At 38.0% G+C, this 17,682-nt stretch overlaps 1 protein-coding gene across 6 annotated transcripts in view; it reads right to left on the reverse strand.

Annotated features, from left to right (window-relative positions):
- The window catches only part of PTPN13 (protein tyrosine phosphatase non-receptor type 13), a 123,955-nt gene that overhangs the window by 40,377 nt on the left and 65,896 nt on the right, over positions 1–17,682 (reverse strand). For all 6 annotated transcript variants that reach the window (XM_065689048.1, XM_065689040.1, XM_065689035.1 and 3 more), the window contains 6 exons: positions 10,434–10,529; positions 8,578–8,677; positions 2,456–2,675; positions 1,155–1,229; positions 872–1,046; positions 82–235 (listed from right to left, as the gene is read on the reverse strand). In XM_065689048.1, coding sequence (XP_065545120.1) covers positions 82–235; positions 872–1,046; positions 1,155–1,229; positions 2,456–2,675; positions 8,578–8,677; positions 10,434–10,529 — 820 coding nt within the window. The remainder of the gene's footprint in view (positions 1–81; positions 236–871; positions 1,047–1,154; positions 1,230–2,455; positions 2,676–8,577; positions 8,678–10,433; positions 10,530–17,682) is intronic.

Consider the following 17,682-nt stretch of genomic DNA (forward strand, 5'->3'; position numbering starts at 1 on the left):
ATTTCCAGTATTTGATTACTATCCAATTTCTATCCATAAATTCAGAGTTTAAAGAGTTAAAAAATATATTCATATACTCACTGTATAAGACTGACATCATCCACAAAAAACTTAATGCGAAAAAACAGAGTGAAGTTAACAGGGGGCTTGTTCTTTTTCTTTGATTCTTCTTTCCATCCTTCAGGAGCTACTTTACTTAGCTTTATATCAGGATCAACGAAGAAAAATTCATTGTCTGCCATGAATGTTAAAGGGAAGCATATGGATATAAAAGCATATAAATAATATGATAATACATTATCATATTATGAATCTGTATTATCCTATATATAAAAATTATCTTCCATGATAGCTACAAGATAGGAGCTAGGGGTTCTTTAAAATTCTAACATTTCTTATCCGATAGGAAATCCAACATTTTAGTCTCTTCTAATAGCAAAAAACTAAATTGCTCAGGAGCAAGTTCTTTTTATATAAGGCAACTCCATCTATACTAGGGCCCTCCTATGCCTCCCAATGGGTCTGCCTCCATGAGAGGCTTCAGCAATGCCTGTGGCATATTAACAGAACATGAAACCCATTCATATCCTCTCAGAGGTCCTAGTCAGAGTGAGGGCAACAAGCAGCAGGGAAGAAAACTAGCAATCACAGGAAACAGGCTGCTCAAGATGAGCTGTCATAACTTTGACAAACATAGAATTTGATCGCGCAAAGCTGTTCTTTGAGGAATGCATTTTGCCTCAATACAACAGAACATAACTCAAAGCAGACACTTTGTAGATGCCAGAGAGTTTCTGCTTATCTTCTCAACACCATGTAGCCAATTATTCTTAGTCTGTACCTGTCAATTACATGAAATAATTTTTCTTACCTCTTAAAGTAGCCAACCCAAAAAAGTGATGCTCCACCAAGCCAATATGGGCAACCACCATATCAAAGACATCTTTACATATTGTTTTGGTATCACAGGTCAGCTCCAGCTTCTGCCCACTTAGAAGCATCACATTTACTTTTCGCCTAGGGTCATCAGTCTTCCCTTTCTTAGTCTGCATTTTGTGAAATAAAAAATACCAACATCCACAATTGTGACAATTCACATTTTTTGGTTTAATGTACTTCCCCTGTCACTGATTGCTTAATAGCCCCTTCCTTACCAAGATAGACTTTGGTAGATCCAAGGAGATGAATGGCTCAATTGTCATTTTCACAAACTCAGGGCCAAAGAAATTCTGCAAATCACAAGAGTTATGAGTGAACACTGTGTGGCTGGAACAACAGACTGAGGCACAGCTAACTCCTGCCCTGCAAATGCCAAAGAGGAACCAAAGACTGAAACTAGGAAATTGTACTGAATTCCTCCCATGAGCCAGTATGTAACAAATCTCATCTTGCCAGCGTGTGTGCCAGATATCACTGGCAAGCTACAGTGCTAGTGATGTTATTACTCTGCATATGCTCTTTCCTTTGCTGCGCAAAAGTCAACACTGTAATATTATCTGTCCTTCTTTAAAATACAGGGCGTGGGATTGCATATCGGGACTACCTGGTCTTATCTCAGTAAGCAACTGCCTGACATTACTAAGGTTTTCTGCACTGGCAGCCTTAACAAGTCTCTGTGACACGTAAGTCTCATCTCCTGAAGGCTGAAACATTTCAGCCTAATTCCGCCTGCTGGGTTCAAGTAGAGATCCTGGGAAATTTCTGTCTTCTTGTAGACAAATAAACATCCTACTAATTCACCCTGTAAATTACAGGAGGTTACCTATCCAAACTGTTAAAGGAACAAGACCTGAGTCTTCTTTCAAGTTTTCCATCCTTAAAAAAAATAATAAATAAATCCAATTCATAAAAAGCAGCAGCAGAGGGCATCATTCATCACCTTGTCTAAACACCAGCCACCATATTTACCTGTACCTCTGTCTCCTTCCTTCTCTGTAATCTTGTATTGCATCCACACACCAAAACAGCTTGGAAAGGGGAGTTTGCATGGTGATTCAGGGTAAACCCAAAGGCCAAATGAATCCTTTCTGCCTTTCTTTACCTTTCCAACTTGCTCACTTAATAACTTTTGGTGCTGATGGGATACATCCACATTCCACAAAGAGAAATAAATGCAAACTGAAGTGCTTGAAAACACCACAGAATACAGGAGAAAACTACACCTTACCTTTGCTAGGATGCCACATTGTTTAATCAGTGCAATCTTTTGTCAAGGCTTGCTATCTGTTTTAGCATCTCTAGATACTGCTTTAGGCTATGTAGCCACTAATGCTACAAAACCTCAGAATTTTACCCTGTGACAGTAGGTCTTCCCTATCAGGGCAATACCAGACACCTAGTATTTAATCTGCTGATGACTGTTACAGGACCTAGTCTACAAATCCCACAAATTAAGTTTTCAAGAGACTGCTCTGTTTCAATGCAAGTAAGAGTTCATCTGAGATCAGGGCATTACCCTCAGTTTTCTTTGTGTCATGGCTGTTTCCAGTGCTATTTCTCTCAGTGGATCTCTGGTGATGTCAAGCATGGAGGACCTAATTGCATCTGCTGGGTAGAGGTTAGGTCGGGACTGCCTGAGAGCCATTCTAGCTTGCAGTTGCATCATTTCTTCTTCCTGACGCTTAAGCATCACTTCTTGACTTACTAGACTGCCTTCAAATGGTGCTTCATGTTGCCTATGGTATAGTCAGAAGAGATAAAAAACATTAGTAGGTAGGCCTAAAATATTCTGTTGCTTTAAGCCCTTAAGTAGAAACCCAGAACACAAAACGTAGTTATCAAATACATCATTAAACAGAACACTTAGCAGCCAGGAGGTTAGCACTCTATGGTAATCCACCAATAGAGAAAATGAGCAAACCTGCCAAGTTTCTACAGCTGCTTGTCATTTATTCATACAAAAGTAAAGGCTCAGCTGCAGTCTAAAAAATACTTGACATTACAAAGCCAGTGAATCAGCACAAACCCAGTGAAGAGGAGGAAGAAAAATAATTAATGCTTTGAAAAATCTCTTAATTCCTTGGTTCAAGCAGGGACTGTGAAAAAGGCATGCTCAAAAGCATACTGTTAAAAAAATAAGTGTATTTTATATAAGTATTTCTCTAATCACTTTCTCTGTAGCAATTCTTTACAAACTCTTTGCACAGCACTGTTATTTATTCCCTGATTTTCACTATGTCTGAAAAACACAGCATTCTATTCTCCAGTTCTTTGCTGAGCAGGTATGGATCCCAAATATACTGCTAATTTTATTTTCTGTGGAAGGAAAGAAATCCATGTCCCATTTTTGATGAACAAAAGCTATTTTTTTCTTTGAGAATCAGGAGGTTAGGAAATGTGAAGAAATCCAAGGAAAATGAAGCCTTCATATCATTGCACTGAAGTTTAAGAATACAGATAAATGTAGATAGAGCAAGTCCTACGCTGACACTGACATACAGTCCTTCACAGTAAAAGAATCTACTTTTAAAGACATTATATTTATGTGACCACCTATTAAAAGACCTAAAGATATGTTTGTTGAATAACAAATCAGTTAATAAACTACGAGAAAATGCACCTGTCTAGACATTAGTTGTCTATGCTAAATGGTAGACATGATTTATTTTTTCATCTTTTTACAGCAAAATTTCTAATGAATGCCAACAGTGTGAACAGTGGCCTGCAATCTCTTATTTTTTTTTTTTACGCTAAAGTTTCATTGGTTAGCATACAAACCCAGCACTAAAATAAGAAGAGTTATGTTATCATGGAAGTCTAAACAATAAAGTGCCACTACTGCACCACAAACTGAGGAAAATAATGTTGAAGTTCTTCTAATGAAATTTCAGGGAAGTTCAGAGTAGTTACAGAAAAATGTATTAATGTAAGCCCATTATCCTTTCCATTGTGCAGGGCTTTCAAAGCACGGCTTCCTTTCTCCCTTCTCTGTTCTTTTCTGCAGCAGACTTAATAATGTGCACCTACAGGGACAAAGTAATAAGACAAGACCTCAGACCTGCAAAGACTTGTGCACATGCTTAGCTTTTCACCAAGAGGAAGCTTATTAAGAGCGACATATGCGGGAATATCCACAATGAACTAAGTTAAATACACCCACAAGCACGTTTCAGATCAAGGCGTAAGGATGGGCTCTGAAGTAAAAACATAAATATCTACGAACTTCCAAAGATGATATAAAAAAGATAGACATGTTGCCACTGGCTGCATCTGAAAACATTTGCTAATGTGAAAACCCCTACTGCAGAAAAAAAAAACCCTTGCCTTTTTAACAACACACAGCTCAGCGCAACAGGAGCAATCAAAAGTTACTGTGTAAAGCAGTATCACTATGTTGGTTTATCATCTTTGTTGATATTTATTAGTTTCTCTGCAAATTGTGGTGGGTATGGTGTTTCCAGGGAAGAAGCTCAAAACCCAAATGGTTTAAAAATTTTTCTAACCTAGTACATAGTCAATGTCACCAACCAGAAATCAGTACACTTCAGCATCCTGGCTAAGTAAAACTAACTATGGCTGGGTCAGATTGTCAATTTTCTATGCAAGGTATCAGCATGATTCACTCTTCAGATTCCAAGACAAGGAATGCATTTCTCATTCTACAGGAGAGGAGATACTGTTGACAGACCTCTTCTGTGAAGCTCAGAATACGCAAGTCCAACAAAAAGAAAAGTCCAAATTACATTCCTAACAGTCAAGATCATAAAAGTGAGCTTCCTATGGTACTTCATCCAACAAATACTTGGCTGCTACTCTATATTTTTATCAATGTTTGATTGCAAACCAGAATTTCAGAGTTACTTATTATCCTGAGCAGTCACCTGGAAGGCTGACTCCTATAAGAGAGGGAAGTGAATTAACCCCTCACCTAGTGTACTTACCAAGTATTGGATCAGAGAAGAAAGTTGGAAGAAGGGAAGCAGGTAGGCATTCTCTAATGATAAGTGCAGTGGAAAGGTCAGGAATAGACTGAGAAAGACAGGTGCCTTTTGGTAAGGTAGGAACAATATGGAAATGAAATCTAGTAGAAGGAAAAGGCAACAGAAGGAAGAGCTCCATGTCGGCTGCTGCTCCTAGAGAGAAAAAGGAAGAAACAGTAAAGGAAGACCAAAAAAAAAAAAAAAAAAAAAAGAAGGGGGTGTGGAGGAAGGGGAAATAAGGAATACAAGAAGCAAAGAGGAAACACAGACACAAATATCCATTGTCATGAGGAAAGCATTCTAAGAAGTTTAAAGGATAACAACAGTCACAGAACATGAGAAAGGGTTTGAGTATATGCTGAGTGTTCTACTGAAAAACCCATTGCTTCTGCTAGTTTAAGAGCAGGCCAGCCCACCAAAACAGCACAAATCATGCTCGTTGATAACTTTGAACAGCTTCACTGTCTGTTTTTTGTTTGGTTTTGGGTTGGTGTTTTTTTTTATCATTGATGGCAGACTCTGTCAAATTCAAATCCAAATCCCCCTATTTGATTTATAACTCGGTTTTACAAGGATAATTCTATGGATAATTAAGCAGACTGCCTCTAAGGACATGCCACAGGAGCAGTAAATTTAGTATGTATTGAAGTACAGATGATATCTCTGAACACAGAGGAAAACACTGAAACATGCTCCCAAGTGCTGATGGAATTCAAGTAATGGATCAAGTTGCATAAACTTCCCCAAACCTTGAAATCAAACAACCAGCCAAAAAATGTAAACTGAGACTATGCTCCTTCAAACTGTTATCAAAAGTTTTACTTTGAGAGCTTATGTTTCTAAACTTATAAAAGCCATAGTCTTCTGCAACACCGGACATTTTAAAGCAGCAACATTCAATGTTCTGGATAAAAATCATAGAATCATAGAATAGTTAGGGTTGAAAAGGACCTTATGATCATCTAGTTCCAATCCCCTGTTACTTTCTTCAAAATCTCCCTGCTTAACCAGCTACCATCTTTGTCCGTATTAATTTTTTTACGCTTGTTAGCACTGGAAAGTTTTAACAGCTGTTACAGAAAGACAGAGCACACACGCACTGTTTTCTCATCAGTTCACATAATTAACAGCTATTATATAAGTATTATTTTAGGACCAAATTCTGCTTATGGCTGTTTTCCTGTTTCTCAATAGGTCTACAAAAAAACCCTTGTAAAACTAGCTTTTAGGAGTTCAGCCTCATTTTTTTTGTCTTGGATATACTTATTAGTCTGGCACTTCGATTTAAAACAAAAAATAAATAAAAGCTTTTTCACCTTATTAAAATGGAGGAATAATTGATTCTATGAAAGCCAGTAAATAACTATGTGTGGTAGCCTACCATGGCATTTTGCGTAGGTACAGAGTTGTATCTTTTCACAAAGGGACAGGGAGGAGGCCAGCAGAAACAGAGGATTCAGTAAAATACTACGCCTTGAAGTAGGACTGCATAGCTGTGTACATGTAAAACTCATTTCATTGCTAAGCACAATAGGCGAGTCTATGCTGCACTTAAAAACCAGTATTTTCCTTCTAGATTTCACACGTACAGATTATGTCCACTAAAGATACCAGTCTTAATGGAGCAATATCACGTAAAACGAACCATGAGAAAGTATGTACTACTTTACCAAGACATTTTCACCTGCATAATAAACAATTAACTTAAAACAATGTAACTCATTAAAATACCACATACTACTTTCTGTTTCTGAAATGTTTTGTAAATAGGAACAAAAGTTCTCTATCAGCATCCGAAAATTACTGCTGTTTTATTTTGAAGCATAGCTAGTGTTGAATTGGCAACTTTATTAGGTTTAATTCAAAGAAGAATGAAGGTTGACTTAGCAGTATTCAGCAAAAGAAATAAAACAAAAGCAAGCAAGTTAGGATAGCTGCATGCTCATTCTGTACACACAGTAGTAATAGCCTACTTCGCCATTTTAGTGTGGTGCTAAGACAGCATTAATTGTGAAGCTGAAATTTACATCTCTGACAGGGTTGCATGGAACATAAACCTGCAACCCAAGTCCTTCAAAATTCACTTTAAATACCCAGATACTAGCCAAAATCCCCTTCATTGAGCAAGGCTGGATTTCTAACACTGCTTGGACACTGCAATCCATCATATATGCTATTACGTGAATACATACCATATTCCTGCCAACAAATCAGTGCTGACCCAGCTAAGTAATGCTTAAATACTTCTCCCCTGTAAGAAATACGAATACATACATTTCTAGAAGACCGCATTTTTCAGGCAAAATGCAAGTAGTAATAAAACCAATGCTGCTGCTCAGCAGGTCACCAAAAGCTGTAAGATTTCCAAGTAACTGCTCTCTTGTTCATCTGAAGTCAGATACAGCTCACCCGAGACCCATACCCATTTAAAGCACACAATATAGTGCAAGAAGCAGATGTTAACTTATTTTCATCTCCGTGTTCAATGCACGGCGCTAAGCCCTACTCACTGCCCATAACCCTATATGTTAAATGAATACAATGGACACTTTTGACAGCCTTGCCACATCACCTCCAACAGTTCCAATCTTCGGACATCTCTAAGCTTCTTTAACAGGCTAGAGTAGGATTCCCATTCACCTTATGCCAAAACCATAAAAATATTCTAAAATATTGAGCACAGCAGCATTCTTTCTTCTGATCTACCCCAAGCAAAGCAAAAAGCTGCTGAGAGAAGTATCTGTTGTAATGTGGTGAGGGAAGAAGAGGAAAACATGTGTGGTTTTGTTCCCCCCCAACCCCCCAGTGACTTGAATTATTTTGATAAACTATTCCAAGGTGATTCAGCATCTGGCAGAGACTACATGAAAAATTTTCCATCCAAAAGGTCAGTATCAGTAAAAATTCTCAAACATTCAGAATGGAACCACTCTCGAAAGCTAACAGATATGCCAAGATACGCTTCTATTGTACAACGATGCTGTATTAAGGTTATGTACAAATCCGTACCTACTGTTTAAAAGCAGTATTGATGAAAAACACTTGAAAAAAAACCACCAAAAAACCAACCAACAGCTCAAACACATATACATTCAAGTAAATAGCATAGAAAAAAAAATTAATTCAAAACCCGTGAATTGTTACTGAATTTACCTGCCTAATCAGTGTTGAGGTATTAAAGAAAAAAACAAATATAAACACAACAACATGAGCTAAGAGTTAGCCAGAACACACAACCCAATGTATGGCTTTTGGCTTATTTCAAAGAAATAAGCATGCTACCATTTCCTTATTAAATGAAAAAATGGCAAATTAATCTGTATTAATATTTTTTCCAAAACTTTTAGAAAATTATTTAAATATTTCCAAGCTGAACATAAACCTTCTGACAGATACAAAAACTTGATAGAGTACAACCCAGTACTGAACTTGTACTCCTAACTGGTATACCTACCTCTATACCACTGTGCATCATGAGACTTAAACTTCAGGTTTCAATATGTAATTATGAAATACTATTTTCTTTCAAGAACAACATGCCATTTTTTAAACCTTAAACAGAAGCTGGGATGGGAGTAAAAATTTTGTTTGTGGATTTAGAATACTTTCTTTGATAAAGACAAAGCACTCCAAGACATATTGTTCCCACAGGGTTTACCTTGCCCTCTGAGAATTAGCTTGACTTGATGTGGAGATATCATCAGGACCCGGCAAAGCACCACTGGCATCATCTCTCTTGAAACCTTCATTTCTTCTCACTAGCAAACCAAAAGACAAATTAATAGCTGACTGGAACACAACACACACAGAATAATCCTGTCTAAAAATCGAGGATTTATCAGTCATATGAGATTACTTAAAAGGAATCAGATTCATGTGTTCAGCACAACAGCATCACAGTATTAGATGAACCAGTGTTATAAAGTTGATTTCTGTTTTCCACGTGATCTTACAGTCTCCCCCAGCAAAGATAGCTGCACTACACAAGTCCTTTGAAGGATACTAAGGGAAGCCTAGAAGAAACTACAATTGAAGGAAAATCCCACACAACTGCATAGACACCTTTTCAAGGTAACACATTTCTTTGTCAGCCATGAGTGGAGACACATATGGCAGAGATATCATACAAAACCACTCCAGAACAGAAATAGAGCAGCTAGGTAATTATGCATCCAATTCATAAGAACGGAGTTCAGAAACTAGTACATATATACATTGCTGAGGTTCCGAGTTTCTCCTGGAATCTGACTCCTCATAAATATATATTTGGTTTTTCTTCTTCTTTTGGCAATATACTACCCTGTTCTTTTTGTAATAGTTATCTTCCTTGCTAGTGTGTCTTCCTGTAGCAGCGCCCGAGCCTACGCTTAAGAGCCTGATTTTGCTAACTACTTCACTTACATCTCTCACTGTGCCTTCAATTAACAGAGCTAGCAGGAAAGCTCTTACAGGACACATTACAGCCACACTAATTGAGAAATAGTTCTGACAGTCATTTCACCGAGTCCAGCAATACTATTACTGTTAGTCAGAAAGCAGCTCTCTCTGGCTTGTATAAACTTAGGAGAAGTTGACTTTGCAGTAGAACAGAAACAGCCTGCTATAAATGTAATCAAAATGCTACTTATTACTGCTCCTTAGGCTTCCGGTTTAGTAAGTAGAAGGATGTACAAAGATATGGAAGGTTGAGTGCAGTGAGCAACCCAGGAAGGTTGGGTTGGAACTCTGTGCATACAGAATATGGTGCAGGTACACTCTAACTTCCTAAATATTGCTTTCTTCCCTCATTTTCATCAAATGGATTGTCTCTATCACTTATGATTCTGCGAAGCTGAATGTTCTGTCAACTGTGCTTTCCTCCTGACTTCTTTCAAAAAATGCTCCAAGCATTTCCTTCCATGCTGTGCTGCCACTGTGTAAAGAAAACCCTTCCTGTCATTTATCAGCAAACAACCCTTCACACTATCTCTTGCTTTTCTAATCCACTGGTTTCACAGTACTTAAATTTACCATACAACCTGTACTACGTACTACTTTGGCATTACACTGAAATCCTTAGCCTGTAAATTATCAACCATTAAACCCTCACAGTAAAACCCACTGATACAAAAATAATTTAACTATGTATGTCCCATATAAAGCTTTTGCAATTTACTGTTATTGTACATTAACAACTTGATCATTATTGCATTTCTGAAGACAGCGTGTTACTTAAAACAAGCACTCCAGTAAAAAGTTAACAATTTCCAGCCTTTCCTACCAAGTCCCCTTCCAGAACGCTAAATATAAACTCATTTCTGAACAGACTACCAACTATGCTGAACTGTACACAATGTTGTAATTACACGAGATCATCTTACAAGTTTGTATAAGTGGTAATTTTGAAGCCTCTTCCTAAAGATTTAACATCATACTTGTGGCATCTATTTTTCATCTTGAACTTTTTTGTTTAGGATTTTTGTTGTTTGTTTTGGTGTTTGCTTTTATTTATTATTTTATAACCACAGTTCTTACCTTGCCTGAAATCTGGTTCCGAAGAAATAACAGATGGACTTTCACTTGAAGTACTATAAACGTCACTGTGGTAAGATTTGTACCTTCTCAAAGGCTCTGAAAGTTTAAATCAGAAGAGTAAGAGAGCAACAGTTCTAATGTAAAAATCAAACACAAATTAACATTTGAAGTTTTTGAAACCTTTTCAAAACATTTTTAAATGCAAAACATCTGTGGCTATGGAGTCTGAAAGTGGAACACTCAGTGGATGCTGTGCAGTCACATTCTGTCTCCATTGCCTGAGGTTCTGTGGTCTGCCTGGCCTCTCTTGGCTACCCTAACAGAGCCACCTCCTCTGAAATTCACTTTCAACATCACTTCCAAGTTAAAACTAATATTTAAAAAACCCCAATAAAATCCATGAGAAAAACCAATCCCTCCTGCAAACAAAACTGATGAAAACACTTGGTGCATACGTCTTGCGTGTCGAAAGCAACATGCATAAAATATGATTAACAATCAATAAATAAGCCCCTACAGGATATTTAATTAACCAGAACAGCTAAATGCATGTGATGAGAAGTCAATACAGCAGTCTCAATTCCTACCCTCAGTGGATTCTTTAAATAATATACTGGAGCAAAGGACTCCACAGAAGGAGTATGTACTGGACATTTGCAACAATATTCCAAAACTTTCCTGTGCACAAGCCAACCAACCAACCAACCAGAGTGAGTAGTAGCAGAAAACAAAATGAAAAAACACACACATTTTGGGATTACCAATGCTTCACTGTCTGAGAGAAAAATTCAGGTGTGTCTATTAGGAGAAGTCTGTCTCTGGTCCAACTAGAGTTAATGTTGTTGAAAACAAAAACAATAATAGAGAGAAAACACATGTAACTACTGAAGACAATTATAAATCATTTCAAGGAAGATAAAATGTAAGAATGCAAAATGGGGAATATATGAGCAGATGCACCTGGATGCTGCAAAAAAGGAAATCAGATGTTCCAACTTCCCACATTCAGAAAACAGAACGCCCAGTGAAAAATCCTGTGAGAACACTAAACCTGTGGCATAACATGTATTAGATCAGAGGACAGAGGTCAGGCATGTAGTCAACAGCACTACTCTTTCAGACCTCCTACAGAAGCAGGGAAAACTCCAAATAGGAAAAATGCATCAGAAGACACAAGATAATGAAGTAGACCGAGCTAATTCATGTTAGTTTTGGACTGTTTCCAAAACCTTCCTCCTTAAAAGACAGAATTTCTCCCATTTCTACCAACTCACTTGGGTTATGCAGATCCCTACTGTCCCACCAAATACAAGATTCTTTAAGAAAACTGGGAAAACTAAGCAAAGTTGCCAATCAACCCACTGCTCCTGCCAGCCCATACCAGCTGCACAGTTTAGCAGCATAAATTCCAACTGATCTTAAGGACATTTCACATGACTCTCAGAAACTAGCAATATGGTTTGCACATTTGCAAACCAACCTACAGCAAGATGAAGAGAATTCATTGGAGGGGGTGTGGTGGTGGTTGTGGTGGTGGAGGGTGGAGTTCCTTCAGTCTTTCACAATGGCTGCTTTCTTTTCTGGATTTTACTACAAAGAAATCTACCGCCAGTCTAGCAATTACTTGCCTAACAAGGGAAATAAAAACCAAATTCAGTGGGTAGCTTTTGGAGATGTATTTTTAAAATGCTTCCAGCCCTTCGAGTGAGGCATCAATCCAAACATGATACTGGAGCTACAGTACAGAAACATTTAACTGAAAACAGATCTCTTCTTTCCCAGTAGTTTTATTAGCTGTAGGTTTTTTAAGCCTGCTAAACTGACTTTGAAGCAAGAGGATGGAGAGGGAACAATAAATTATGACATGAGATTTTAAACAGATTTATTTTTTCCACTTAGTCAGCAGCCTGTGCTTCCTGACTCACACAAATTGCAGCTCCATCCTGGTTCTTCAAGACATGAAATTTTACAAAACATGTGAAATGGCAAAACAGAAATGTGCACTTAAAACATAGAATGAATGTTTGTATGTGGCATGGTATCTGACTCTGCAGGGTATTTGACTGCTCCTGACTCATCTTGTTGGCGGGAGTTGGCACCCTGCTGTAGGCCAAGGGGTAAGTCCATGAGCCAAGAAACATAAAGCAGGATTCCCAATCACTGCTTATCTCAGTGTTTTCACAGACCTCCACATGAGGCCCAGCTATGTTTTAACCTATTCTCCCAGCATTCACAAGTAGAGACAGAGATGGGACCACCCTCCTTTCTTGTCACATCTTTCTCCCTAAGCAAGACCATACAACTTATCCCAATAACACAAGCAAAAGTATTCTTCTCATCTTCTGGAGGCATTTCACAACCTTTCCAAAAGGGACTGCATCAATGACTATCAGCTTGTTCAGCCTAGACACAAAAGTTTAAAGGCAATTAAGAAGCTACAGCTTCAAGTTTGGGGTAAATCCTGTAGATTTTTCTTTACTTTGCTCATTTTAGATAAACTGTGTACAGATGTGGAACTGTTTGACGCTGGGGCTTCTTCTCTTAGACAAACAACTTCCAGTTCTTAACTGATCTATGCATACATCTACGTACATCCACTACAAATTGCCCCAACACAGCACCTCCTTTTACCCAAACTTTTCTTTTCCAGGGCACGGACAGGATATCCACTGCAGACCTGCAAACATTCAATTAAATCGTAAATATTGAGAACTCCTGTTCTATAATGTTTGCAAAATTATTGAAATAATTTATGCCATCTCTCCTCCACCAGCAATTTCTCCTCAAGTCTAGCATATCATATTAGGATTTAACTTCAGAGAAGGCATCTGGATCATGCTCAAGCCAAACATCTAATTAGGAATTGCCTTCCAAAGGTCACGATGTCCCAATTCTGGGATTGAGTTAAAGTTAAGCTTTTCATACAAAAATTTAAAAAAAGAGGACAAAATTCTAGCCTGTTTGTCTGGAAAAGGAACTGAAAGATGACATTAATAAAAGCTAAAGACAACAGTAAAACAACTCATCTCCCATATTTATGATCTTTGACGACTGGAAACTTCAGAATTGATTTAATTTCTAGAAACTTCAAGCACATTATCACAAAAATTATTTTACCAGTTACTCTTCTTAACATTCCAGTGTTTAGATTACAGTCTCTTACTAGAACACAAGTCATTTCATGCCTTAGTAGAAAAACAAACCTGAGTTTAAGCACATTGTAAGCGTCCATAACTAGAACGAATATATAAAGCTTGCACTAATACCTTAAGATGAGGGTAGCACCACAATGCAGAAATGAATAAAGCATTACAACTTGAAGAATCTCTGTGCTGCACTGCTGTTTTTTCAAATTCCCTATCAAAGCCAGCAGAGCACAACCTTACAGGCACTTAATGCAGCATAAAATAACAAAACACACTATTTACGCAAGGCAAGACATACAAGCCCAGACAAGTAATTTACAGAAAGCCTCTTCTCAGCCAACTTCAACAGAAATCAGAGAACCACATTTAGCTTGGGATTTCATTATCCTGAACACATGACTCACATTAGATACACAGCTTTTCAAATACACATTATGATAGAATTATTTCTGGCTGGACAGAGAAGGAAATGGACAGAGAAGATGGCAGCATTAGACAGTTTCAAGATAAAAGGGAGCTCTTGTTTGCTCTTTGAAGTTTACTGGTGGGCATCTCTATTTTGCAAGAGTATTCATGTAATACCACTTAAAACACATTAACTGCCCTTCAGGTGAGTCTGGGACTTGGTGCTCTCGCAAGTGTTAAATCAATAGGTTAGAGTCATATTTAATTTTATTTTTCCTCATTTCTTATAAGAAAACTCAAATTATTTTATGTAAGGCAGCAAAGGTTTAACAGGAAGAACACAGAGATCCAGAATAAATCTCTGGTACAGATTCATATCCAACAAGTGCACAAGGGAAACAAACCCATTCAGTTTTCCAAGGTGGCAGGTTCATTTTAACTTGCACGATTTCCACTACCCATATTCTAAATGAAAAAGCTGTATGGTGCATGCAGCCTGAGTCACCAGCCCTCCAGGGGACTCCCCAGAAAGCCTAATAGACATCTGATGCAAAGGGTCCAGTAGGATCTGAGCGACAGGAAGAAACAGAGCCTTCTAAAATCCCAGATAATACACACCTGCAGGGCTAGGTTGGAAAGGAAAACAGCAACATTAAAAATAACTCCAGGGTCTAGTAAGAACTCAGTGGGTTGTACTTAGACACACTTCTTTACTGGACTATGCCATCAAGGATAATGTGCATAAATGGACACAGACAAAGTCTGAAAGTTTGGCTAATAAAGTTAGTTGTTTGTTTTGATTTAAATGTTTTGACCAACTCCTAATGTAATATGTTGACTAAAAATTGGTAGTCCTAGGCTGTGTGAGCTGCTGAAAGCTTAATAAAGCTGATGCCACTTTGCTGTGCAATTATGGGATTGTACCAGCTGTTTTACTACCTCATGTTAAACTATGTAATTCAGAACAAAATAACAGTGGCTGATGTCAGATTACTTTTGTTTTACAGAAATACCACAAACATTTATTTCTTTTTCCTTGAAAAGCCAACTTCTGTAGTCTCAGTAAAATTAACTGAAAGTTTTCTACCTAAAATAGTATCAGTTCATTATTCTACCCTTCAGCTTCATTAATACAACTTCTGAACACTGTTCTAACTGAACCTTGTCAATACCGGACATACCAACCACATGAGAATCCATTTCGCGATCAGTGAATTTAAATCATACTGCACCACAATGATCCTAAGACATGTGCAAACTGAGCCTTAATTTGCTTTCACATGCAAACAGATACACTATTGTGGATGACTCATATTTCCTCTTAGCCTACACATGAACTGAGCATACATGATTCAAGAGGAAAAAAAATATATGCACAACTCACTGACTTCACAGATGTAAGTTTGTAACTCAGCTATTCATCTTTTGCCCGAGATCCAACCTCCCATTTAATGCACGTCTATAGAAAGATCCCAAATTAAAATCTCTGGGGTGTGATTTGTTGGGATAAATTTACTACCAACAGCTGCCTGATTACCTGCAGAAATTTTTGCTTATTCAAAACAGCAGCTTCAGACTAAGAGAGCTTTTAAATTCCAGACATTTAGAGTATCCCTAACCATAACACCCCACCTAAACACATGCAGTTGCAATATGGAAGTCTTATAAACAGAGTCCAGATGGGTCTTCAGGGTAGCTAAAGAAAACATTGTTTTATGAGATAGGCATAGAAGACTTAGGAGGTAGAGTCCCATCTCTAGAAACACAGAATACCAAAACAAGTACTTAATCATCTGGGTTTTCTGTTGGAAAAAATCAAAGGTAAAAAGAAAGACAAGCACAGTTTGAGGCTCTGGGATTCACATGGTTCCCAACTGCAAAAACATTTAACAAAGGCTTGAGAATATTCCCGAACCACCCCCATTCCCCCACCCCTGTATTCAGCATTCCAAAGCTTCCACAGGATCAGCTTTTTTTGGTATCCTCCTCTCTTTTTCCTCACTGTCTTCTATTTAACCCACAGCTAGCTACATTACTACTCTCCTAACTGGTTTTGTGCTCCTATATTCTACCAGTACAATGGCACTTTGAACTATGCACATGCTCAAAACAAGGGGGGCAAAATCTTCCTAAGCAAATAGAAGGGAGAGATACATACAAGGCTACCATCTCTCACCCTTTTGCCTTACTACAGGGCCATTTGAAGTTGGCCTGAGATATGAAAGCTGAAGTATGTTTATACCTCATAACTATCAGAAGATACAATCGGTTTTGTGGGTGAGAAGGCAAAGCAAGCTGGAAGCAAGGGAGAACAGATAATCTTTCATGCTCCTGAGTGGCAATGCAGGCTTGCAAAATTTAAAAGCTAGAATATTATTTTCTCCCTGAAATTGGACACTATCAGTTGGTGCCAAGCAACAATTTCCAAGCTGCAAAACAACAAAACCAAAATCTGCTCTCCTGGTACAAACTGCTTGGGTTTAACACCTAACAGCTTCACAACTCTAAATAATTCTGCCTTAGCTCACAAAACCTACATAACAAAACCAAAAGCTAACAATAACAGCAGAGATACAGAACCTACTCTCCCATCTCTTGGCAAGATTAACACATATTTTTCAAGTCTGTTCTCAGTATTCAGAATTGGCTACACCTGAAGTGAAAAAGCAGTCTCTTTCCCTTCACCTTTCTCCCATCTGGCTAAGCAGCACCTAATGATAAACAATCATCTTTAGTATACAGGAGATAAACAACCTCAACCCTGAAACTGTACAAGAGAAAACATATAAAACATCAAGTTCACGAGCAAGACACTTGCAATGACACTGTCTCTGGAAGGCTTGTGAGGCTAAATCTGAGATGTTCCAACTGTAGATTATAGTGCAGTTCAGATCTGCAGCTCACTACAAACTACTCTATTACAGCACAGCTGTAATTAAAGCTCTCTCATTCTTTCCACTATAAACTCTAGTTTTCATGACTTTATAATTTGGATGATAAAAATGTGTTCTGAGTGAAAGCCTGGCAGAGCAGAGCCTGTGCATGACATTTTCTTTTTCCAAGACAGTCAACTCCTTAAGGTTTTATGAGCAACAAAAAAGTTTGCCAGTTTAACCCAAAATAAGTTACAGAAGAAATAAGCCACATGTCACTTAAGTTCCTTTGTAGTTTGAGGAGGGAAATTTTACCCACAGAGAGTCCAATGCCACTTCACAACTGAAAAACAGCCAAAAGCAGAGGGTTACTACAATTTACGTAGACTTAACTGTAACCTAGACCTAGACTCAACCAAATTGAAAATATTCATAATCTCAACTACACAAGCTCAAAAGATGCTCACTTTCTCTGTTTTTCCTTTCAATACCTCTCCTTTGAGGTCATGGTGTCCCCCGCACAGTGAAAGAGCAATAGTTGCTGACATTCACTGTGGACTTCTTTTCACTCCCTTCTAGTTGTTGCCTGCCTATCCGCTATGTGACTACCAGCTATAGGCAGTAAGATAACCTTCTGTCAAGTGCTACCCCAAAAAATGCCACCTTTCTCAAGATAGGTGACATTTTACCTCAGCTTTCTACATAGTTCATCTCTCTCAGCTAGGCTGGGTTTATGCCAGAAGAGCAATTCTTCACACACTTGATAACACTTGGCATTTGGAAATACCCACCAAGTGCTTGAAAATTACATACAATAATAAAGCA

Source organism: Lathamus discolor, chromosome 1, assembly GCF_037157495.1.
Source record: "Lathamus discolor isolate bLatDis1 chromosome 1, bLatDis1.hap1, whole genome shotgun sequence".
Lineage (NCBI taxonomy): Eukaryota > Metazoa > Chordata > Aves > Psittaciformes > Psittacidae > Lathamus > Lathamus discolor.